Below are 22,601 nucleotides of genomic sequence, written 5' to 3'. Positions count from 1 at the left end.
CATCTTGGGCCGGGCGGCAAGGGCGGCCATGGCCGCGGGGCGGGCGGCGCTGGCGCTGTGGGCCGTGGCGGCCGCCCTGTGCCGGCCGGAGCCCGCCCTGGCGGCAGGTGAGCGGCGGGACGGCGCGCCGGGAGCGCGGAACGGGGCCGGGGGGCCGGGCGGGCGCCTCCGCCAGCACCCCGTGGCGGATCCCGGGCTGGAAGGCACGCCCGACCCGCTGCCCGTTCCCCGCCTCGCCACCCCGCCGCTTGTCCTGCTGGCGGATGGATCGAATCCTTGGGCTTTTCCTTCCTGTGTGTTTTAGATGCCAAGTGGAAAGCGATAACTGGCCAAATTAAGAAAGCTGTGGAAGCCTATGAGCCGTGTGTAAAGGAAAATTGCAGCTGCCACCAAAGGTGAGAGACTGGTTTCCTTTCGACTGCGCCGGTCTCCGGACATAGGAGGGAATACTTTCGGCAGCGCTGGTGGACTGGGAATTAGCTAGGGAATATTTGGGCCCAAAAGTGTCACATCTGCAGCTATCGGACACCGCTGGTCACACGCCTTGTTACCCTTTGCAACTGAACATACAGTGTGTTGGCATTTCAAATATGACCACGCAATAAATCATACACATAGCTGGTGACATTTGGCTAAACAACCCACTTCTTCCTTCTCACTCAGTAGGATTGAGGGGTGGGGGTTGATACCTTTAAGCAGTATTTTTGTTTAAAGGAGGAAAAGGAATTTAGGAGTTACCATATTCTTCTGCTTTTAGGATTAGGATTTCGGATGCAGAAACACAGATGCCCAACTTCAAGCCTCCTATTTAAAATTATCGGATGTGCTCACTCATTTTTGGTTTTGAGTGCTATATTGGCTTCTAAAATCCGATGAGTTATATTGAGCAACTGTTTGTACACTCTGTTTGGAGCTTTTGATCTTCATTGCTCTTGAAATATTGATGAGGGAAAGTCTCTTTTAGCTGAGCCTTCCAGTCTTTTTCCTAAATTCCAGTCCAGATACAGCCTAAAGACATATCCTAATATTTAAACATACACCCCACCAGATCCTGCCCGCCTTTGGGCAAAACACCTTCCCAAGTGGTTACGACCTCCAATGATACACTGGACATGATAGTCAGTAGTAACATGAAGTTAGGATGGCTGTGGATGTGCCATGGCACTGCAACTCTCATCCTGTTCTCAAGCTCATCCCGTTTGCATCCCTGCCAGACTGCTCATGCTGTTGTGGTCAGATCATCCGCACGATGGCAATTCCTGACATAGTTTTACTGCTCTCTACCCGATTAGGAAATAGCAGAATTCTGGAGGTTGGAGGGGACCTCTCGAAATCATCAAGTCCAATCCCTCTGCTCAAATAGGGTTGCCAGGACTGCGTCCAGTCAGGTTTTGAATATCTCAACATTAATATGTCAAAGAAACTCCACAGCCCATCTGGGCAACCTGTACCAGTGTTTGACCAGCCGCACAGTGGAATCACCCTGACAATGTTTTCTTAAACTGAAGCATTGATGCAATGTCTACCTAAAAGCAAAGGATGTTTCCTTGACTGTTACAATCAGACAGTGTTTATTACATGCTCCCAAGCAGTTAGATCAGAGGACCTTTACACTAAATTTATATAAATTGCATCCTCGTGCTGTGTGGTCTTAAATTTATTGGGTTTGTGTTTCCATACTGTGTTCCTGGAGCTCATTGTGATGTGCAGAAGTCACAGGACATGTACTGCATAGGCCTGTCCTCCTGGGCCAGCTGTCACTCACCCAGTGTTGCTGTGTGATGGTATTTCATGCAACCAGACTGTTACCTTCTTTTTTAATGTCTACATAGCATGACATTGTATGAGGAGTTTAGTCCTGGTGTGCCCCATCATTCGTGGAGGGCCAGAGCAAAAGGCTGAAGTGAGCTGAAGGCTTTTACCAAAACATGCCAGGGTATGTCAGGTACTTTGTGGGAGAGTAACTGGAGTTGTCCTGTGCTGGGCTTTGTGTTCAGGCAAACAGCATGTAGGTAAAAGTGTGAAGGTTGGACCTAAAAGTCTCTGAGGAACTTCCAAGTGACTTAAAGTCTCCCAGCAGAGCTCCTGGAAGCTACATGGAGCTTGTTTAGCTAGAAGCCTGCTCTGCACACTGCAATAATTTAATGCACAGTATCCTCCCTGTGGTACATAATAATGGCTGATGGTTTTGTTTCAGTGTCTGGAAGCAGGACCTGGCTCCTTTCCGAGGTGGCATTTCCAAGGAGACAATGTCAGATGTGGTGAGCCGGAAGCTGGGGACACACTACCAAATAATTAAAAACAAACTGTACCGTGAGCAGGACTGCATGTTCCCTGCAAGGTAAGAGCTGTGCAGATCTCCTCTCCCTAGCTGGGATAGAAGAGTACTTCCAACGCTACCAAGCTGGAATTCATTGTCCAATGGTATTTCAGAGGTCTGAATCAGAGCAGGGGCCTAGAAAGTAAACTATTAGGCTTAAATGTATCAGTAGGAAAGTGTCACTGTTGCACTTCAGTGTACAAAGGGTCCGTTGGTTGTGGGATCCCAGAGAAAGCTCAGATCAGGCCAGATTAATAGGCTGTGTTGCTTCATTGGTGTCCATACTGCAGTGGGACTTGGAGGCTGCTCCCAGTTTGCATCATGGTATGGCTTAGGCTCACCATCTCTTCTGCCTCTGTGCAGAGAAAGGCCTGCAAGAGACTGCAGGGTTCCGATGCCTTCTTATAGCTCTTTTGGTATGTGTCATTTCTCCACAGATGCAGTGGGGTTGAGCACTTCATTCTGGGGATCATCCACCGCCTCCCTGACATGGAAATGGTGATCAATGTGCGAGACTACCCCCAGGTTCCCAAGTGGATGAAACCCATTATCCCAGTCTTCTCCTTCAGTAAGGTACACACACCTTAAAAAGCTGAGCATTTCCAAGATGTGCATGTCCCTCTTTCTCTTGGGAACGTATTTTTGAGGAAGGTTTTCTGTGCATCAAAATTGCTTGCTCCTTTTTGCCCTTTGTTTCCTTTCGCTTCCAGTTTTCTGGCAGACAGACTTGCAGATCGATTAGATAGAGCAGCTTTTCCCGTCATTAGCTCCTCTTCCAGGTCAAAAAGTGTACCTCTGCCGCAGTGGAGTGATGCACAGCTGGATGGGATATGTGCCAGCCTTGCTGTCATTTGCTGCAATACCTCTGGTAAAATTGTAGCCGTAGTTTATCAGTAATATTAAGGATTTTTGATCATGTCCGTTGTCATACAGTAATCTCATTTAATGTGAATATTTTAGTCCTGTTTTTGTGGTACCACAGATGAGTGTTTCTGACTTTCTTTTCTATAATATTGTCATCTTCTATGAACCCTTTTCCCTTGGATTCCATTTTCCACCTGCAAATGTGCACACACACACAGAGGCACATGCATGCATGGAGACCATTGCTCTTTGTTTCTCTGTTCCCAGACTCAAGAACCCTCCTGCATGTTTTCCTACCTCTCAGACTCTTAAACCTGACTGTAGCATAGTGTCTCATCCTTTCCAGCAAATTATTCTAACACCTCAAGCTTTGGCTAATCTTGCTTTGCCCAAATCCTCCACTTTCACAGCCTAACCCTGATTCTGCCCTTGGTTGAAGTCCAGCAGACAGTAAGATGCAAAGAGAAGCAAAACCTTATTTGGTCTTTCTAGTTCAAACCCAGCTGTTTCTGCTGACTTGCAGCATCTTACTCTGAACCTAGGTCTTCAGCTCATGCAATCTGAACCATAATATGATCCATAACTATTGCCTGCTCCCTGGAGATCCTAAAATTCTCTCTAGATTTTCAGTACAGCCAATAACCGTGTTTGCTGCTCGATGCAGTAGTAAAGCCAAGCTGTCTTTCCCCTTGACCATTGCACAACCTTAACTCTAGCCAGCAGAACCCAAGATTTTCCAAAGCAGGTTGCAGGAGTTTAATCTTTGCATCTGTGTTCATCATTCTGCTCCTGGGTGCCCTGCAAGACCCCGCAAGAAACGGAGCTCTACACTCACTGTTGTCCAGTATCTGAACTGTAACCTCAACCCTCTCTTAATTGAAACCCAGTGGTGCAGGCACAGCTCACATTTCACCAGCCAGTGTCAGGAAAACTTCAGGGTTCTGGTCCCATGGGCTTTCTAAGGCTGAAAGCATAAGGAATTGAATGATTGTCCTATTCTGCATCTCAGAAGGTGACCGTGGGGCAGTGGTGGAGCTGATGTGGTTTGTTACCAGTGCCTGTTTGTAGCAGGACTGAGAAGGAGCAGATAAAGAAGCAGACACTCACTCAAGTTGGAAGGGACCTCAGAAGGTCACCCAGTCCAGCACCTTGCTCAGAGCAGGACCAGCTCTGGGCTGCATCCTGCCCAGGTCTGAGCATCCTCGAGGACAGCGTGTCCACAGACAGAATTTGACCTCTGTCAGAATGAAAACATATTTCCCACTATCTAACTGGAATTTCTCTTCTTGTAATCAAAGCCTATCGCCACTCAGTCTGGCTCTGCACTTCAGAAAAGAGTGTGCCTCCACCTGAACTCTCCTAGTAGGCAGTAGGAGATGGCATTTACATTCCCCTAAGCCTCTTCTTCCCATGCATGGACAAACCCATTCCTCAGCCCCTGTTCATAAGTCATGTGCACTAACCTCCTGACTACTTTGGTGGCCTTGGACTCTGCAGTATCTCCAGGTGGCAGATAGATGGATAATTGTGTAGGAAGTTTATTACTAGTGCAAGAAAGTTGCCTATAGTCTGGTTTTATGAAAGGGTTTAGTCTTCCTTAAGTGCTGGTCTTCCCTCTGATAGTATATGGGGATTTAAGCAACCAAACAGGAGTGAGGAACTGGAATTCTTACATGACCTGGATATTTATTACAGTGAATTGTTAAGTGATCTCTAGGAAGGCTGGAGTGAACTGAGGTGTTGGAAACCTTAATGTCAAAGTGTCTCTAAGTGCCTCTATCTCTGAGGAGGTAATAATGCCTCTTGACTTCTCATCAGAAGAAAACATTTGTAGCTACACATAGGCACAAGCCTATAGAAAGGTGAGTTGAGCTCAGGTCTTTTGCTCTTTACTAATCAGCTGCATCATGGATTTCTTTTGCTATTTTCAACATGAAAGTCCTGTGTCATCACAAAGCAAGACAAGGCCTTTTAAAAATCATTGAAGCATTTCAGTATCAAGCTGTCTTCATGTGAACCCTGCCCAGGGAGGCTGTGGAGTCTCCCTCTCAGGAGACATTCCAAACCCACCTGGACATGTTTCTGCGTCACCTGCTCTAGGTGACCCTGCCTTGGCAGGGGGGTTGGACTGGATGACCTCCAGAGGTCCCTTCCAACCCTACTAATTCTGTGATTCTGTGGTTCTGTAACCCCAGCAAATGGTGACTGCAAAGCTCTTGTGGCCTCTTACGGAAGCGTAATGGAGAAAGCCAGCAGAGCTCCCAGGAGGCATGTTTGTTACTGGTGGGCTCAATCAGTACACCAAAGTAGATATTACTCTCATTCTTGCATTACTCTCCTTTTTCTCAAGACATCTGAATACAATGATATCATGTATCCTGCCTGGACATTTTGGGAAGGAGGACCAGCTGTTTGGCCGATTTACCCAACAGGTTTAGGGCGCTGGGACCTCATGAGAGAGGACCTCACAAGGTATGTTTTGGAAATGGTTATGTGTGGGGGGAGGTTTCATGGAAGACAAAGATCCATCTTGCACTGGGCAGCACTGGGCCGGTGTTGATGTCTAGGACCATAGGTCTGTTGGCCTGTGATCTGTCCTGCTGCCTCACATTAACTACCTACAGCTTAACTGCTGTATGGGAATTCTCCATGGAAACCTTGGATGATGTAACTGGAAGTTATAATTAGCTCCTCTGTTTGCAACCCTTTAGTAAGGAATGCAGAGGACAAACTATGCACATCCTTCTTCATGCTGTCAGGGCCAGATTACTATCGGGTTTGGGGAGAGCAGGTTTGTCAATAAAGTAGCAGTTATCTTTTGCCTGCAGAAATCTCCCCTGACATACAGAAATATTTTTCTTTCTTTTCAACTACTTCTCTAGGAGCTGTGGTTTTTTCAGTGCAGGGATGATCCAGGATGTTTGTATAAGCTTCTGGAAGGCTAAAGGAAAGCCTTCTTTAGATCTGCTTTTACTTGAGTGTCGTTGTGCAATAAGAAAACCTGGAATTATTCCTAAGAATCAAGAGTCACTACTGGGCTAAGACAGAAGATGTTTCTGGCTGGGAGTCTTCCTTTTGGCAGGATCTTTTGACTTAGTAGCAGAGTAAGGGGCTGCTTCCCATGGAGAGTGACAAACCAAGTGTGCAACAGTGAGTGAACATAGAAACAAAATAGCAAAAACCACTTCTATGTAACTGACTTGACATCAGAACGCAAGGTTGACTCTTTCCCTTTTCAAAATCTGAAGATCTACGTGACTATTCTTAGCTAAAGCTTAATGTGTTGTAGTGTAACCGAGGTCCAAAGCAGTTACTCATCCTTGTGTTTTCACTTGTGTCACTGGGTTAAAAGGAGATGCAAAGCTTGACCTGCATAGATAGAGCAGCTTGGGGGTCAGGACCTGCATGTTCCACCAGGTGCAGTAGAAAAGTATGGCAGAGTTCCCCTGAGAGGTGGTGAGGCAGGTGACTGCACTGACAGAAAAAAACCCAGGTGAACAGCTATTTTGAAGGACTTGATTAGGTTTAAAATGAAAGTGATTATGAAAAACAATGAACTCCTGTGTTTTAAGTGCAAAACTCTAGGTGGGTTTTTTGTTTCTTGATTGGTAGTTTTGTTTTGTAGTGGGAAATGACTGATTAGAAACTCTCCAGTGGTTTTTCACTATCCATATTCAGTGAAGTACAGCAAACTAAAGCCACAGTGCAAACAGTGGATTCAAATCTTAGGTAAACTTTTCATACCCTTCAAGGTTTGGTGGGGGGTTGTGTGTGTCATACATTGTTTTCAGTGAAAGGTGTTCTGGAAAGTAGCCTATATCGTGTTGCCTTAAACACAACATTCACAGGAAAACCTGTTTCTTTGCACTTGGCTGAGAGGTTTTTTCTGCTATAATGAAGAAAGTGATTTCCATCAAAAATGAAGAATGGAAAGAGACATCATGCTGTGAAAGCTGATGAGAGTGCCGTTTCATGGTTATATTAAATCATTTATTGCCATGTATAAAAAATATTTTCAGATCTGCAGAAAAATGGCCATGGAAGAAAAAAATCTCTAAAGGATATTTCCGAGGATCCAGGTGAGCATATTTTCCTGCAACAGAAGATTCTACCAACATAGGCTGTGGCAGCTCTCTGTATGTAGAAATTTCCATGTCTCTAAGACCTAATCCCTAATTAAGTGTAACTCAGAGTGTGTTTTCCAAAAGTAAGGAAAGTGAGACATGTTGTACAGCATTGCACCATTAGTTATTCTCCATAAGAGTTGCCATTTGCAACTAGTTTATTATAATCACCTAATATTGGAAACAGAAGTTGTGATGGATTTGCCACATTATTTCTTAATGACTAAAACTGTCACCTCAGGAACCCGCTTGTTTTGTTCTGTGAAGGGAACCGCAGGGGCTTGATACAAATTTAAAGATTTAATATTGCTGTTCATGCTTCCTGACAATGTGAATGCTTTATGGGCTGTGCAAATGCTCCACACTGAATGAAAAGTGTTCTGGCCTTAAGTTACCTGAGTGGTGGGGGGTAAGAGAAGGTTATTTTTGACCTCTCTCCAGTGACAGTTTGAAACAATGTTAAACCCCATACTTTGTTTCTTCCCTTTCCCCAATAGAGAAGGATTTGATGGCTTACCGGGTAGGCTCCGGAAGTGATGAGGAATGTGTCTCAGGGATGTCATAACCTTGTTTTAAAGTCCTGTCAGAGGGATCACTGCTGAAGATGCTGAGCAGCTCTTAACTCCCTGTGAATAAGGAGAGAGTTAAAGCATTTGGCACCCATCAGGATAAAGCCTGAAGGAAGCAGGATTTGTCCTGGGAATTGTTTAAATAATACTGTTAAATATATAGTAAGTCAAATAATTTTGGTAGCCATAACTCATACTCTTCTGTTAATATACCCTTGGACAGAAATACACTGTGGGACACACTTCATAATGTTTTGGGGACACAGAGGGAGGCCAGCCTCAGAAAGAAGCAGTGCCTTGAGTTGTGTAGTCTGTTAGCTGTGTTGAGTCATGTGGATTGGCAATTAGTGATAGCATTTCTTTTTCAGAACAAGCCCTGAGAGAGATCCCCTCATCCTGCTGTCCCGAGAAAACCCAGAACTTGTTGACGCTGAGTACACTAAAAACCAGGCTTGGAAGTCTGAAAAGGTGTGTGGGTGTTTGTCTGTCTTCTGAGTGTGAAGGCCAGAAAGGGTGGCATTGCAAGATGGCTTTGATGAGTGAGAAATAGCTTGTTGGAGAGTTGTGGGTGATCCTTTAGAGTGGGGGAGGTTTGTAGTTCCCTTGATGGCCGCACCTCTCTGACAGATGAAAGGAGGGAGTCTCTAGAGCCTGGCAGGCCAAACACTCTTCTTCCTTCTACGCTTTTTGTTCAAGGAAAGCAGAACACATAAGAAAATGAACCTCTGCCAATCTTCTCCTCTCCCACAACAACAAAATTGGCCAACCCTTCCCCTTCTATCTCTGAGCTGCCTCTGTGGTGTTGTCAGTCTTTAAACCTTTTTCTGTTTTCTCTATTTCTTGATCCTATTGTGGATAACTTTCTGATAACTGTTGCTGATAACTTTTTAGTTTCTTGCTTAGTCTACAGTCCAGCTCTCTCCAGACAGTCTTGGCTAATCTGGTTACACTTGGCTTCACACAGTCCATTGTCCCAAGCTGTTTTCCACTCTGTAGCTGCCAACAAAACATTATCATTTAATGTGTTTGTGCTGGCATTCACTTACAGGCAGTGTGTAATTTACTGAGCTTTTTTTCTTGTTTGAAGGGCTGGGAATTCTTTATAATCCTTCTAACAGCCCACCAGAGAAGGTTTTCTCAGAAGTGGGAATGGAAGGTTTTGACACATCACCTTTGTTTCTAACTAAGAAGGAAAACAAATTAAATCACAATTTGAAGCTTATGTTGTTGTTGGTTTTTTTTTTTAATTATCTTTGTTTTAAGGACACCTTAGGAAAGCCTCCTGCAAAGGAAATTCCACTGGTTGATCACTGCAAATACAAGTAAGAGTTTTGATTAGTAAAGCTGTGCAAGGGCTGTGGGTTATTCTTTCCTTGCATGGTGTAGGGTCTCATTTTATTTTAAGGTCTAATTCAACAACCAGCTCCAAGTAGATGTGAAAGCTTGTGGGCAGATATAAGACAGTTGAAAACTTGGGAGCTTAGCATGACAAGTGCTGCCACTGGGTGTATGTAGTAAAAGAGAGAACCTGAAATCTGATTCAGCAGACATAGTACTAATTCACACTTTTTATGTTGTTTGGGGGAATGTGGTTTTGATTTACAAAGGTTTTTATTCTTTAACTACTTTAGTGAGGGTTTTTTGGTGTAATACTCTCACAGGTTTCTGTGTACAATATAAACTCTTAGTGTGTATGCACTTGTGTGTCAGATGTTTTGCTTTTTCTGCTAGTTGTGATTCTGCCAGCCAGAATCTGCTGATATAAGAGCTCAGTCATTTGGCTGAATCTGTGTTTTTGTGCAAATGTGATTGACTTGTCTCATTTTGTATTTCACTAGACTGTAGCCCAGATTTCTCCCTTCTGTTACTCATGCACTGCCCAACTCTGATGCTCCCCAGCCCATCATATGGTGTAGGCTGACATCCCCTCCCACACTTTTGTTGTAGCCCAGGGTGGTAGGGTCAACATGAACTTTTGTCTGCTCCCTTCAGCGTAGGTGTTATAGCAGGCTGGCTTGGCTGGGGTCGTGGATGGTGGGAGCTGTGTCTGGAATTGGACAGAGGCATTTCCTTGCTTCCAGACCATGTTCTTGTTACATCTCTACATGTATTTGTTGAGTTCCTCATACAATGAGCTCCTTGTCCCTGCCTTGAGCTCCTAGGTAATACAATGGATGCAAAGTAATTTCAGATTTACTCCTTGTCATTTACTGCTGAGCTAAGTTTAGCTGTAATTCCCGTCTTGCCCAAAATATATACAATATATAAGCTTCATCTCACCCAAAATAGCTTCATTAAAGGAAGAACTCTCTTCCCCCAGCCCAAAATGTTTGACTTCAAAGATCAGTTATATGTACTGGGGAGGTTTACCTGTAGGAAAAACAACTTTCCATATAATAGGAGAAATGTGGGTTTGAAAAAGAAAACAAGTAAGCAAACAAACATCTCTCTGAGATACAGTTTGCTAAGAAAAATACCCCCTTGCCACAGTCAAGCCCACTTTACTAACTTGGCAGAAAATACTGAAAACAAAATTGTGGATTCTTTGTTATCTGCAGAGTTCATCTGTTGTGTGCCGGCCCATTTAACCTCCTAGGGTTGCATTCCCAAGTTAAAATGGAACAATTACATTCAGATTAAAGCAGAATCCTAGAGGAAAAAATAACCTGAGATAGATGTGGCAAAGCACAACAATGAACAGAAAAGCTTCACTGCAAGGCAAGAGAGAATTGGGAAAAATTTCCTTGTGGTTGACAGAGTCTTTGGGTGATCCCGTAGGGTCACGGGATCCATGTTGTGACCTTCCATGCCTTGTTGGCAGTTGTCCATCAGGCCTCCTTCAGTTTGTCACAGGCAGGTGCCTTTATCACAGGTAAAGCCTCACACCTTGATTTTCTCACTGAGTTTTGACAGACAGCAGAAACTCACCTAGCACCTCCATAACTTCAGCTCACCTTTCCCGTGAGCAGCTTCAAATAAATGCGTTTCCTCTGTTTTAGCAACTGGTGTGCTGCTCAGTGTGAGGGAGGCCCCCAGCTGCTGCCTGTCAGGGAAGGTTCACTGCTGCCTGGAGACCAGCACAGCACATTTCCTCACACAAAATGTGTAATGAGGTCCCTCTCTTTGCTGATCCTTTTAAAGGTACCTGTTTAATTTCCGGGGAGTGGCAGCCAGTTTCCGCTTGAAACACCTTTTCTTGTGCGGCTCACTCGTCTTTCATGTCGGAGAAGAGTGGTTGGAGTTCTTCTACCCCCAGCTGAAGCCTTGGGTCCACTACATCCCGGTGCGGTCAGACCTCTCTGATGTCAGGTGTGAGGCCTGAGGCCCCTCCATGGAGCATTCCATACCATGGGAAAGCCTTTGGGAAGGTGGGATGGTTTGTGTTAGGCCATGAAGTGCCTCCTCTCTGAGGCATCAAGCAAAGACTCTTGGAGGTCATGGTCTTCCCTCTTCATCACTGCCCCCAAAGAATCCTTTGCTCATATTACTTGGGGAGTACAGTTTCACTGGAGTGTGTAGGTCTGTCACTCTCAGAAATCAGCAGGCACTAGACACTGAAATTTGCAAGTGGGTAGCAGAGGTAAGGGGGAAGAAGGAGTTATCAGTGGGCCAAAAATGTGTTAGCGCCCAGATTTCTGCATGTTGTCCAGAACTGATGTGAAACAATAAGAAGAGAAGTTTCTTCTGTGCTCTGAGGTAAGCAGCACCTTCACTCAGTTGTAGACTCTTAACCTCACCCTCCCCAACAATTTAGCTAAGGGATGATGTTCTCCACTGAGCCAATTGTTTCATAGCCTTTTTTTTTTTTGTGTCTTCATTTTAGGGAGCTCTTGCAGTTTGTAAAGGAGAATGATGCCATAGCACAAGAAATTGCAAAGAGGTATGTTCTTCCTGGCTATTAGGCAGTCTTCTTCCAAAACATTTTCTTACACTGCTTTTGAAGGAGTTGCCCAACAAAGACAACCTAGTATTAGTAGGGTGCAGTATAACTGATCTTCTGCAATAACAGCAGGAGGGCTGGAGCACTCATAACAAGCAGGGGGAAGCAGAGAACAGGATTCTGTGCTTAGCTCTTTGGTTCACATGTGACCCGTGTCAGGAGCCCCACGGAAAGCTGGCAGAGGTTGGGAGCTTTCGTCCCAGTATGAGGCGAGCTGGCTCCTGGGAGCTGTGTCTGCACTGTGAACATTATCTATCCACGCTGGCAGGGGCTGGCTTCTGAAGCAGCATGCATCAGTGCTGCTCTAGCTGTATGTGATAAGTGAAATCTGATATTTATTATCCCAGATAGCAAATACCATCTCGAGGACAGCACAAGCACTGCAACTGTCAGAGCTGTGAGCATGAATGAAAATTGTAAAATTAAAATAGACGGTACAGAGCAGCGTGTGTTGTTTCTCATTTGAAACAAGGAAGAGTGAAAGTTGATACACATCCAAACCAAAACTAATGACTCTTGTAGGAACTGGAAAACAGTCCTGACTGTGCCTTATGTGTCTCTAGGGGACGTCAGTTCATCACTGAGCACTTGGAGATGGAGGACGTCTCCTGCTACTGGGAGCACCTGCTGTCTGAATATTCCCAAACCTTGACTTACAAAGTGAAAAGGAGGAAGAGCTACAGTGAGATCGCTTCTGAACGGCTGAAAACAGAACTGTAGAGACTTCTCTGTTTTTCTCTTCAGCTCAAACTGATCCCTGTGGACATCTGAAGATCAGTATTAACTTATTTGTTGCTCTCTCAGACTTATCTTGTGCTCTAGAGCTACAGAGAACAGCAGTAGACTGTCTTGGACATTGCTTCCAGGCAGTGGTGCTTTTTTTTTTACTGTCACCACAAGAATGTTAAGTAGCATGTTGGATTATGGCTATTTAATGGGGTGGTCAGTCACACCTAGAGGAGGGGTGTTAGCATTTAGGCCTTAGTTACTACCTGTCTCAGAATGATCCTAAATCCCATTCAGTCAATAAGAAACCTTGCTGTTCATTTTGCTGGACTTTTTACCAAAAGTCATGGCAAGGTGTGCAGACTGTGAGCTGCACTCAGCTGGCAGATAAATGCCCCTTTGTTTGGCAAATGTTTTCTCAGCTGGGTGATAGCACTTGGGATATTAGGTGTTCTCTGACAGAAGCAGTTACTGGGATTTGGGGGTAACCTTTTTGGATAGCTTAGAGTTTATGTTTATGTTGGGTTTTAGAGGTAGATGGTAAGGCTTTGGCATGCCATTGAAAGGATAAATGATCCTTACAGAGTTACCCTACTTACCTCACAGGGGAGCAGCAGGTGGTGGTGATGTGACCATCATCAGTGGTGTGCTTGGCAACTGAGACAGAGGTGGTTCATCCTCCAACAGATGAGCTGGGTGCCTGCACAGCCCTGCACAACTGAGCCCCTGTTAATTATCTCTCACCAGCTGCCTGGCCAGACATCCTGGATCCTTAGGAACCCACAGAAAGTATTGGCAGAGGTAGATTCAGCACTCCTTTTTTCCAAAAGTGCAGAGTCTGCTCTGATCCCCTTCTGTAATCTTGCCAGGATTATTTTGGGTTTTTTTAGTTCGAGGTTTTTTTGGGACTGGTAATACATCTGCTCACTTCAGTACTCATTTTTCTTCCCCACAGCTGTGCCACTTCTTTTCTCATCTCCTTCAGCCTGGTTGAGGGAATGTCTTCAGTCACACAGTAGTAGCTACTGCTCACATTACCCATTTTGAGGTGGTCACAGGCTGCTTGTGCTCTCTGTGTTTACGCCCACCACAGCCTCTCAGCCCAGAAGGACTGCAATTCCTGAAATGCTCTGTGGCCCTTGAGGTGAGAGGCCAGGAGGGAGCAGCATCTTCTCTGGCACCCAGACAGGTGATCAGGAGAATGTGGGGTGGCAGGAGGGACACTGGAGCCTCCCAGGAGAGCCTCAAGGCTGAGGGAGCAGCACATGATAATGGAAGAGGATGATAGCAACAGCGCTCAGGCCTGTCTGCAGTCAGTGTGCATCAGGGAAGAAGAAAATTGCATGGAACAATAACATTAAGTGCACGTGTGCCCTCACAGAGGCCTGGACATGTGTTTAGTGGGACAGTGTGTTGGTTTTGGGACCAGTGCTGGGGTTATCCCACCCGGCAGAGGAAACAGAACGGGGCATTTATAGAGCCTGGTTTCCCAGGGAAACTGTGCCAGAATGGAAAGGGTTTTCTGGTTTTCTATTTTGAGTCAACAGAGAGACAGCACTCCCAAGAAACTGAACAGCTCTGTATGATATTTTTAAACCATTTGTAATGAAGTGCTTTTTTGGAATAAAACAAACAAAAATGAAGTTTTGCTGGGTGCATTGTTGCTTCATCAGAAGAGCAAGAAAAGGTCTGCAGAGCCCCTGCTGTTCTACCCATAGATCATGCGATGAGACTTGATTGTCGCAGCTCAGGTGGCCCTTGGCCGACGTGATGGTCCGTCAGGAGTGGGGGAAGACTCCCGGGAGCCACCAAGTCCCATGGGAACTCCCAGGCACCTCCCCTGGTGGGGAGCTTTCAGTCCTTTGGTGAAAGGCCTCACAAATGAGTCTGGGGGCGCTTCGGCGGTCTTTGATGTTTTATGACGCCTTTTAATACACGACGGCTGCATCTGTGTCAGCGCAGTCGAGCCAGCAATGCCCCAGCAGACCTTCCCCCAGGGAGGGCAATGAGCACCATCAGAGGCACCATCTCGCCTCAAAGCCCGGGGGCTGGACCCCTCTGTCTTGTGCAAACCGGGCATCACAGCCCCCAAAACTCAGCTCCTTCCTCGGGCGGTGCGAACCTGGCTCTGCACAAATGGGGAAATGTTTGGAGTCATTAATCAGTAAGAGTTCAGTCTCACACGAGCCGAGCGATTCCGAGCGATTCCGAGCCGAGCCGAGCCGAGCCGAGCGATTCCGAACGATTCCGAGCCGAGCCGCTGCGTGCCGTGCCCCGCCGGGGCGCAGGGGGCGCTGCCGCCCGCCCAGCGCCGCCGCCGGCTCGGCCATGGCGGAGCGCTCCGGCGCTCAGGCCGGGTTTGGCCGCCCCGCGCCGCTGCCGCAGACCGGCTGGGAGCGGCTCAGCGAGCTCTGGCGGCTCGAGTGAGCGCCGGACCGGGTCCGGGTGGGATGGGATGGGACGGGATGGGCCGGGCAGGGGGGCTGGGTCGCGGCGGTCCCGCCGGTGCCTCCTCCGGCCGACCCCGCGCCCATCGCTGCCCTTCCCTTGCAGCGAGCAGCAGCACTACCCAGAGGAGACGGTGAACATCGCCAAGTCGGCGTTCGCGGCGGGCGTGGTGGGCTGGGTGTACGGGGGGCTGCCCGCCTTCGTCAGGGCCCGCAAGGCCTTCATCGAGAGCAGCCACGGCGAGCTCTTCCAGAACCACGCCGATGCCGTGGTACGGGCCCCGGGGGATGCACGGGGGGAGCGCTGGGCAGCGCCCGCCCGCGGGGCCCGCAGCGTCCCCGGGAGGCCTCGGCCTTGGGAAAGCGCCGGCTGTGGAAGTTGCCCTTGGAGCCGCGGTTTGGGGTGACACCGGCGTCCGCAGGAGGCCGGGTGGCCTCGTGTTTGTAGGACGCGTGTGTTTGCCTGATTCTGGTACTTTGTGGCAAAAAGTTTGCTGGGAGTGTGTAAATGCGTGCAGCCTGCCCGGTGAGCTGCTGCTGGGGCAGTGAGCTGTTCCCCGTTACCCAAATTGCACGCGGTTAGCTTGAAAAAAGTGTCCTTCGTTACAGAGAAAGTTGGTAACAAAGTTTACCTTTCTGTTAAAGGGCTGATTAATATGTCTCGAAAAGGCTTTCTGCTTTTAAATTTTAGTGTGCTGACAGGAGACTTCATAGTATCAAACTGGGATTGTACTCTGTCTTATTAATGTGACTCATTTTAAGACCATTTAAAATTCTTTTAGAACAACAGCGCAACAAAGAACATTTGTGACACTTTATAGATGTATTTGAACTTCTAGGTGTTTGCTATTCAATTAAAGGGTTGGTTACCTGGATTATGAGGAAGAAAACCCCTTCAAAAATCTGCCCGATGTAAATTTTGCATCACTTACAATTAGATTTGGCCCCTGATGTAGTGATCTGCAAATTACCACTGCCTGGCTTCATTCTGGTGACTCTCTGGTATATCTGAACCCAGGCTAAGCACCTACAGCACAAGCATTGGAAGAGAAAAATTATTTACTTTCATAGTATTAACTGCAACATTTTTAATTTTTGTGAAGCTTCTGTTTATCACGTATTTTAAAGACCCTCTTCTTTTCAAACTTTTAAGTGCCAGTGTTAAACTGCAGAGCTTGATGGTATCTTAACATTTAATGTAGATGGTTATTATTTACTTATTATTATTTATTGATGGTTATTATTTATTAATATTTACAAACTAATAATAATGAAGTAATTTCTAGTTTTTCCCCCTTCTCCTCTGTTGCTTTCCTGTACTGTCCTCGAAGAGCCCTCCCAGTCCACCCAGATGTCTTTCAGCAGCAGGATTAGAAAGACCAGTTGACATTCCAAACTGGAACTGATTCTTAGTTTTCCTATTGGTGGCTGGGAGCAGCTTTTCCTCTGAAGGTGTCTGAGTTGATCCCTCAGAGCTGGGGTATCAGTCCCAAGGGACATCAGTCCCGTGGCCTGGCTGGCAGTGGGCCGGTGGTGCTGGCAGGAGGAGGGGCTGTGACCTGTGACACCTCCTCTCTGTCCCCTCAGCAATCTGCACACCGTGCTGGTCTCCGGAGTTTCATCCGCTACGGCTGGCGCTGGAGCTGGAGGGTCACGGCTTTCACCACGATATTCAAGTGAGTGTTTCCCCATGGCAGTGGGAGCAGAGCTGCCTTGTGCTTGTGCTTGTCCTTCAGCACCAGTGGCCGAGAGCTTTCCGTGCCAGCAGTGCCCACAGCTCTGGTGATTGATTGAGGCTCCCGGTGTTGCCTTAACGTGGGTCTGGTTGATCAGGCATGAGCATGAAGAGGGTTTAACTTTTTAGAATTGCCCCAGAATTCACATCTGCTAATGAACCAACACAAGCCCTAAACATGGAAAAGCCCTGTTCGTACATCTAATCCCTTCTGTCACTGACTTGAATACTGTTCTTCCCTTTCTTGACAGCTTCTTTCTGCTTTTGCTTCATCTCTTTTTGTGCATTTTTCTCTGAGGGAGTGTTACAGTGTTGGCAGTTCCTGGAAGTGCTTTCTAACCCACACTGATACTTGTCCTTTCTTCTATGTCTCATTACTGCTAGTTTGTATATGCTGGTGCTATTCACAATTGTCACTACTCCTAGGTTATATACACTGGTGTTGCTCACAATTCTTTGTTCTTGTCCTCAGACACTTGCAAGGGATTGTCTTGTTCTTGAGCAGTTGCTGCATATCAGACCTACCAGTTCTATGGACCTCTGTAGGCCTTCAGATTTTTCCTACACACACAGAACCAATGCAGAGATAGTGTTCTGCTTCCCTGATTTTCTTCCTTGGGTGTTTCAGGGCAATAGAACATCAAACTAAGCGTGGTCTTCTGAGCTAAGCCCTTTTAAACTAGAAATATCTCCTTCCCTGTTGTTCAAACTAGTAAATTTTTGTGTTGTCCTAAACCTGCATTGACTCTCTCTGCAGGTATGTTCTGTTTAAATTCTCCTTCTGCTTTTAAGATCCCACAGTATTGACTGGCATTATTTTGTATTTCTGTCTCCCTAATTTTTTTGTTTCTTTCTGAGTTTCTTCCTTGCTCTCTCTCAATTTCTTTGGCACCTTTTAGTTTGGTATTTTTTTAGGTATGGTATGTTTTTAGTTTGGTATGTTTTTAGGCTTAGTTAGCGTGCTGTTTGCTTTCTCTCCTGGAGCTTTTGATTTCTTTGGGTTTTCCTAGATTTCTTTGGATTTGACATGTAACCTCGTCATCTTCCACCAGGTGTCTCCCCTGCAGTCAGATCAGCCCCTTTTTCACCAGCCCTTTGGAAAAGGTTCTGAATGAAGATACTTGCTGCTCAGCATTGTTTCTGTAAAGCCCAAGTTGAAAGTTTCATCCTGCAGTTGTGAAAACTTTAAGTTTCACACTTAGACCCCAAATTGTTTTGGTTTATCTGTGTTAGGAAGGAGAGGATGATTGCTGTTGGCTTGTTGATGTCATACAGGAGGCTCCCTGAAGTGCTGGGCAGGATGTGGCTGCTGAACTGAGAACAGAGAGTGTTCTGGGGCTTAGCTGATGCTTTTGGAGGAGCTGGTTTACCTACCCAGAGGGAAATCTGATGCCACAAGAGTAGGTGACTCTGTAGGTCATGAGTGTGACTTAGGTGTTGTGGTGGGGACCGTGTAAGATTTTACTGACATATGGATCAGCTTCTGGGATAAAGGTCCTATATCAGGACTGACTGACTGACAGGACCTTTTCATTGCTCAAATTCTTTTATCCTTGACTGTGTTACATGTTCCTAGGCACTAGAACAGGTAGTTCAGAGAAGTTGTGGATGCCCTATCCCTGGATGTGTTCAAGGCCAGGCTGAATGGAGCTCTGAGCAACCTGGTCCAGTGGAAGGTGCCCCTGCCCACAGTGGGAGCTTGGAACTGGGTGATCATTAACATCACTTTCAACCTAAACCATTCTGATTCTATGATTTTAAATGATGGCAAAAAACCCCTTGGATTAAAAAAAAGAAATAGAAAGAATATCCCAGATCCAGTTCAGGAACTCTGATATTCCCTGGCCTTTGTCTGTGTAGCTGCCTGCAGTAAAGTCACAGAAGTTATGGCTGGCACGTGTGTGCTCTGAACAGATGGGCAGCCAGGCAGTTAGAGGCAACCTGAGGGCTGGCTTAATGAAATCCAGCTTTATTTCAGGCTCTGTTTTGCTACCTCTCTTTCTCCATGTGCAACTGCTGACTTCTCTGCCTTACCTTTGCAGCGTGGTGAGCACGGGCCTGTCAGTGTACCGCGATAAAACCACCATCAGTAATTTTGCTGCAGCAGGAGGTAAGAGTGCTGTAACCTTGTGTGCTTTTCTCTTTGTAAGCAAGGGTTGTAGCAGAAAAGCATAAGCAGGTATCCACATCCCTTGGGCTGGAGCAGCTTCTGTGCTCTTGGGTTTTGCTTCTTGTTCCATTGGCTTTGCTCTGTTGTTTGCCTGCTGCGTGCCTTTATTTGTAACAGAGATACTGATGCTCTGCTGAAACCATTGGGGAGTTTTGTGGTTATCAGTTCATCTTCAAGATACTTGCTGGAGTATTTTGGGTGTAAAAATAAATGCTTGTGTGGGGTAAAGGCAACACTTGGTGCATAACCTGCTCTCCTAAGCACCTATTTAACAAGGAAAGCATTTTTTATTTCCACTCTTGGTAACAATTCAGCACACTGTTTATAGGCTGCCCTTTTCATGCTAAGTTTTGCATGCCCACTTTTGGCAACAGGGCCCTGAGTAAGTGATCTGTTTGTTCAGTTTTACAGGCTTTATTGCCCTTACAGTTGGATACAGTTTTTACTGATCCTTTCTGCCTTACATGGCAGCTACTATTATTAGCTGTTGTTGAACAGAAAAAAGGGGGGGGGAGATCATGCTGCAGCCCAGAGAGAGCTTGGTTTTACTTTCATAGATACTTGTTAGCTATGAGAAAAACTTCAGCAGTTTTTCTGAAGCAGAAGGAACTTTGTGCAATGTTTCAGTGCAGAGACTATAGTGACTGTGTGGTGAGGTTCCATCCCACTGGCCATGGCACTTGGTTTCTGCTCTCTTAAAAGCAGATACCAGCTCATGGAGAAGATAAATGCAGCAAAGCAACTCCGTATGTCAGTGTGAGGTGGCTGTGGGGGCCTGTTTCTGGTTTCAGTGGGTTTGTTCTTTTTTTAGCCTTCACTGGATCCCTTTTCAGAATGCACTTGGGCCTGCAGGGCCTGGCAGGTGGCATCGTGTTCGGAACGGCGTTTGGGTGAGTTGTGACTGCTGCACACACCAAGCCTGGAATCATAGGTGGGGCTACAGGAGCTCCCCTTCCTCTCTTGTCTTGACAGATTTTCTGTATCTCTCTTGGGATTTCATAATGATCACTTTTCTTCCAACTTTTAAACTGCTTTATTTATCTTCTTTGTTTCTTGATGTGTTTTGCTGCTCTCTCAGTAGTGAAACCTCAGTGTTCTCAGTAGGGCATCTTATTTGCTGCTGTTTGCATACTAGAGGAGACAACATAGGCTCCACCAAAGCTGAAATGTGGAGCAGCAGCCATTAGGAAACACTGAGGGAGTAGCTGCATGGCTGGGCTGTAAGGTGACACATGTCTTTGTGTGTGTCTTGCAGTCATGAATCTCCTAAACCTCCCAGGGGTATGGAGGAACCCATAGTTCTCTCTCAAAGGTCCTGTCCTTCAGGACGATAACCTCTAGCTTAGGAGAAATCTGACTTTTCAAGCAGGGCTGGGATTTCTTCTCAAAGTGCTGACCTGTAAATATCCTCCCAAGTGAATATAGGGATCCTACCTGAACAAGAGAATAGCTTTATTTGTGTTGCTTGGCACCATCAGGATGGTGTCAACTGTGGGCATGTTTGGAAGCAGCCTAGGGAGCTTTACCAGTGAAAACACAAGTACTTCAGGAGCTGGATGGGAGCTAAGCAGGGATGTCACTGTCTGAATTATGGGTTAGGTGTTCTATGGGGTCTTCACTGGGCACCATAAATCCTTCCACCCCTTAGTCCTTTGTGTGCCTGTCAATGAGTAAATTCAAAATGTTATCACAGGGGCTCCAGTGAGTCACAGCTGAAGAGAGGCTGTGACAGTAGAACAGGAATACCTTAGTCTGTGGTGTGATGTGGGTGTTGAGGAACGTGATGCTCCCCTAATGTGACATCTGGCCCCTGCACGCTCCTTTTGCTGATGCCAGTAAGTTATTGCTGTTGTGTGTCCCCTTGGTGACTGACGACTTCTCTGCTTCCTCCCCCAGGATCCCTGCAGGAGGCCTCCTAATGGCAATGTATGGCTTGGCTGGCGAGACCTTGCAGGAGAAGAGGAGTCGTGAGCGCAGGGAGCTGTACGAACAGAGGCTGGCAGAGTGGTGAGGAACAGCTCTGCCCCTTCCAGTAGTGGACTAGAGGGTGTCTGGGTCTGTGTGTTCAAACATTTAAAGAAACCACGGCACCGTAGGCTTTCCAAACCTCCGTTCTTCTCTTGGTTGTTGGTGTTGTTCACATACCAGTTTGAGAACTGCCCATTTAGTCTTCCCAGTCTTCCCTTTGTTGCTGCCTTCTTTCCATCCGCATTAAAGAGAGGAAAGAAGGAGGATAGCTGGAGGCTTGGGGGAAGAAAGGCCATAACACTGGTCATGTGAATTACTGAAACCTACTAGTTCTAGAAGAAATTTTCAAGAGCCAGGATTCTGCAGTCATGTCTCTGTCAGGAGGATACAGGCATAAAATTGCTTTGCACTCTCTCTTCTCTCTGTAGGCAATCCAGGCTCAGTGTGACTGAAGTCTTAGGCCAAACAGAAAACAATGCCCAGGGAAGACCAGAGATGGAGAGAGCAAGAGAACTGAAGAGCTACTGAGTCTTTCCCAGATCTCTGTTGTAAGAAGCTACAAAGCATTTTGATCCTGCTTGTAAAAGCCTTCCCTGAAGGGATCATGGAAGTCGTCTGTGAACACAGTTGTATCCTGTGAAAAAGTGTTTTGCTGAAAACATTGTTCAGGGATGGATATCACTGCACAAAGAGCTTGGAATGGCCAAACCTGTTCCACCTGAGAAGGTGGAAATACAGACTTTACAGGAAGTGTCATCTAGGTTTGGCAGGGAGTGAGGGCTCCAGAGCCTCATCTAGAACTCATTTCACTGCTGAAAATGTCCAAACCACCAGCGATGTAGAAATCCTCAAGGTAAAGGAGCCTATGAATTGTGTGCTAAAGGTGCCCTGATTCCAAAAGTTAATTATGCCCTGGTGAAAGCAGCTCTTCAGACAGTGCCTGAAGAACTTGCTGACAGTGGCTTCTTACTTGGTTCCTTGGGGTATTTTGCAGTCAGTGTGGAGGAGGGGTGGAGGAGCTGGGAATTATATAGACATACCCTGAAAAAGGCATGGTTTGGGTCCCTCAACAGAGGTCTGACTTGCTTCTGGTGGTGATGGTGGAAGACTTGGCACTGTGGACAGTTTTAACAATAAAAAAGCCTCTAATTTCATTTGAAAGTTGGAAATTAGGGGATAACCTCTGGGGGAAGTGTGGTTTAAGACGCCCAATAAAGCCATCTAGCAGTGGTGACTGTGTCCATAAGCTCTTTATGTCAGTACAGCTGGTATCTTGTGCTAGTACAGTGTTGGTACTAGAGAAGCATCCTTGAGTGATATTCCATGAGAAGAGCTCTAAGATCCCACCAGACATTCCTCTACCCAGGCAGTAACAAAGCTAGAGCCAGGAAAGTGCCAGCTCTATTATTTTGTTCCAGAGATGAGCTTTTAAGTCAGAGCTGTTACCTCTGGGTAGTGCTGGAGTTACTGTAAAATGGTCTGTACTCAGAAGGGTGACGTGGCCCATCACTGTTCCCCCAAAGCAGGAGGTCAGAATTCCTGTTCCCTTTCTTTGTTGGAAATTTTTCTCCTACTAAAAGGAATTACATCCAGGCAGGATTTTCGGGTGTTCTTCTCGTAAGAAAAGAATCTGTTCTGGTTGAATTCTTTTCCAGATAATTAGTGTTGATTGAAATATGAACAGTCGATCCCACGGAGCGTATTCCACCCACCCAAAGCAGATTTTTGGCACAGTTTG

The 22,601-nt window shown here is 46.3% G+C and overlaps 2 protein-coding genes across 4 annotated transcripts; both read left to right on the top strand.

Annotated features, from left to right (window-relative positions):
* The first annotated feature begins 1 nt into the window (after position 1).
* POGLUT1 (protein O-glucosyltransferase 1) lies at positions 2 to 14,186 on the top strand. Of its 2 annotated transcripts, XR_007201581.1 has the most exons (12): positions 2 to 107; positions 305 to 395; positions 2,198 to 2,341; positions 2,758 to 2,893; positions 5,535 to 5,656; positions 7,204 to 7,263; positions 8,246 to 8,345; positions 9,141 to 9,199; positions 11,019 to 11,186; positions 11,701 to 11,757; positions 12,381 to 13,344; positions 13,499 to 14,186. XR_007201581.1 is itself a non-coding variant. In XM_048294580.1 (11 exons), the coding sequence occupies exons 1-11, from the start codon at positions 29 to 31 to the stop codon at positions 12,535 to 12,537; spliced, it is 1,173 nt and encodes a 390-aa protein (XP_048150537.1). In that variant the 5' UTR covers positions 2 to 28; the 3' UTR covers positions 12,538 to 14,186. The 2 variants fall into 2 exon arrangements, 1 of the variants encoding a protein (XP_048150537.1); XM_048294580.1 differs by having other exon boundaries at positions 12,381 to 14,186.
* A 657-nt stretch (positions 14,187 to 14,843) lies between these two features.
* Positions 14,844 to 22,094, top strand: TIMMDC1 (translocase of inner mitochondrial membrane domain containing 1). Of its 2 annotated transcripts, XM_048294211.1 has the most exons (7): positions 14,844 to 14,966; positions 15,097 to 15,262; positions 16,578 to 16,666; positions 18,768 to 18,835; positions 19,707 to 19,785; positions 20,792 to 20,902; positions 21,292 to 22,094. In XM_048294211.1, exons 1-7 carry the CDS (start codon positions 14,872 to 14,874, stop codon positions 21,389 to 21,391), a joined length of 708 nt encoding a protein of 235 aa, XP_048150168.1. In that variant the 5' UTR covers positions 14,844 to 14,871; the 3' UTR covers positions 21,392 to 22,094. The 2 variants fall into 2 exon arrangements, with proteins under 2 accessions (XP_048150168.1, XP_048150167.1); XM_048294210.1 differs by lacking the exon at positions 14,844 to 14,966 and having other exon boundaries at positions 14,992 to 15,262.
* Positions 22,095 to 22,601: the final 507 nt, after the last annotated feature.

Source organism: Corvus hawaiiensis, chromosome 2 (assembly GCF_020740725.1).
Source record: "Corvus hawaiiensis isolate bCorHaw1 chromosome 2, bCorHaw1.pri.cur, whole genome shotgun sequence".
Classification (NCBI taxonomy): domain Eukaryota; kingdom Metazoa; phylum Chordata; class Aves; order Passeriformes; family Corvidae; genus Corvus; species Corvus hawaiiensis.
This window is presented reverse-complemented; position numbering and strand designations above follow the sequence as displayed.

What these genes read in the sequence shown, in the direction of transcription:
- POGLUT1 (XM_048294580.1), top strand. Translation starts at nt 29, where the DNA reads ATGGCCGCGGGGCGGGCGGCGCTGGCGCTGTGGGCCGTGGCGGCCGCC. An exon ending in GACTGCATGTTCCCTGCAAG is followed by an intron (nt 2,342 to 2,757) that starts GTAAGAGCTGTG and finishes ATTTCTCCACAG; the next exon opens with ATGCAGTGGGGTTGAGCACT. An exon ending in GGATATTTCCGAGGATCCAG is followed by an intron (nt 7,264 to 8,245) that starts GTGAGCATATTT and finishes TTTCTTTTTCAG; the next exon opens with AACAAGCCCTGAGAGAGATC.
- TIMMDC1 (XM_048294210.1), top strand. Translation starts at nt 14,999, where the DNA reads ATGGGACGGGATGGGCCGGGCAGGGGGGCTGGGTCGCGGCGGTCCCGC. An exon ending in GTGTTCGGAACGGCGTTTGG is followed by an intron (nt 19,786 to 20,791) that starts GTGAGTTGTGAC and finishes TTCCTCCCCCAG; the next exon opens with GATCCCTGCAGGAGGCCTCC. An exon ending in GAACAGAGGCTGGCAGAGTG is followed by an intron (nt 20,903 to 21,291) that starts GTGAGGAACAGC and finishes TTCTCTCTGTAG; the next exon opens with GCAATCCAGGCTCAGTGTGA.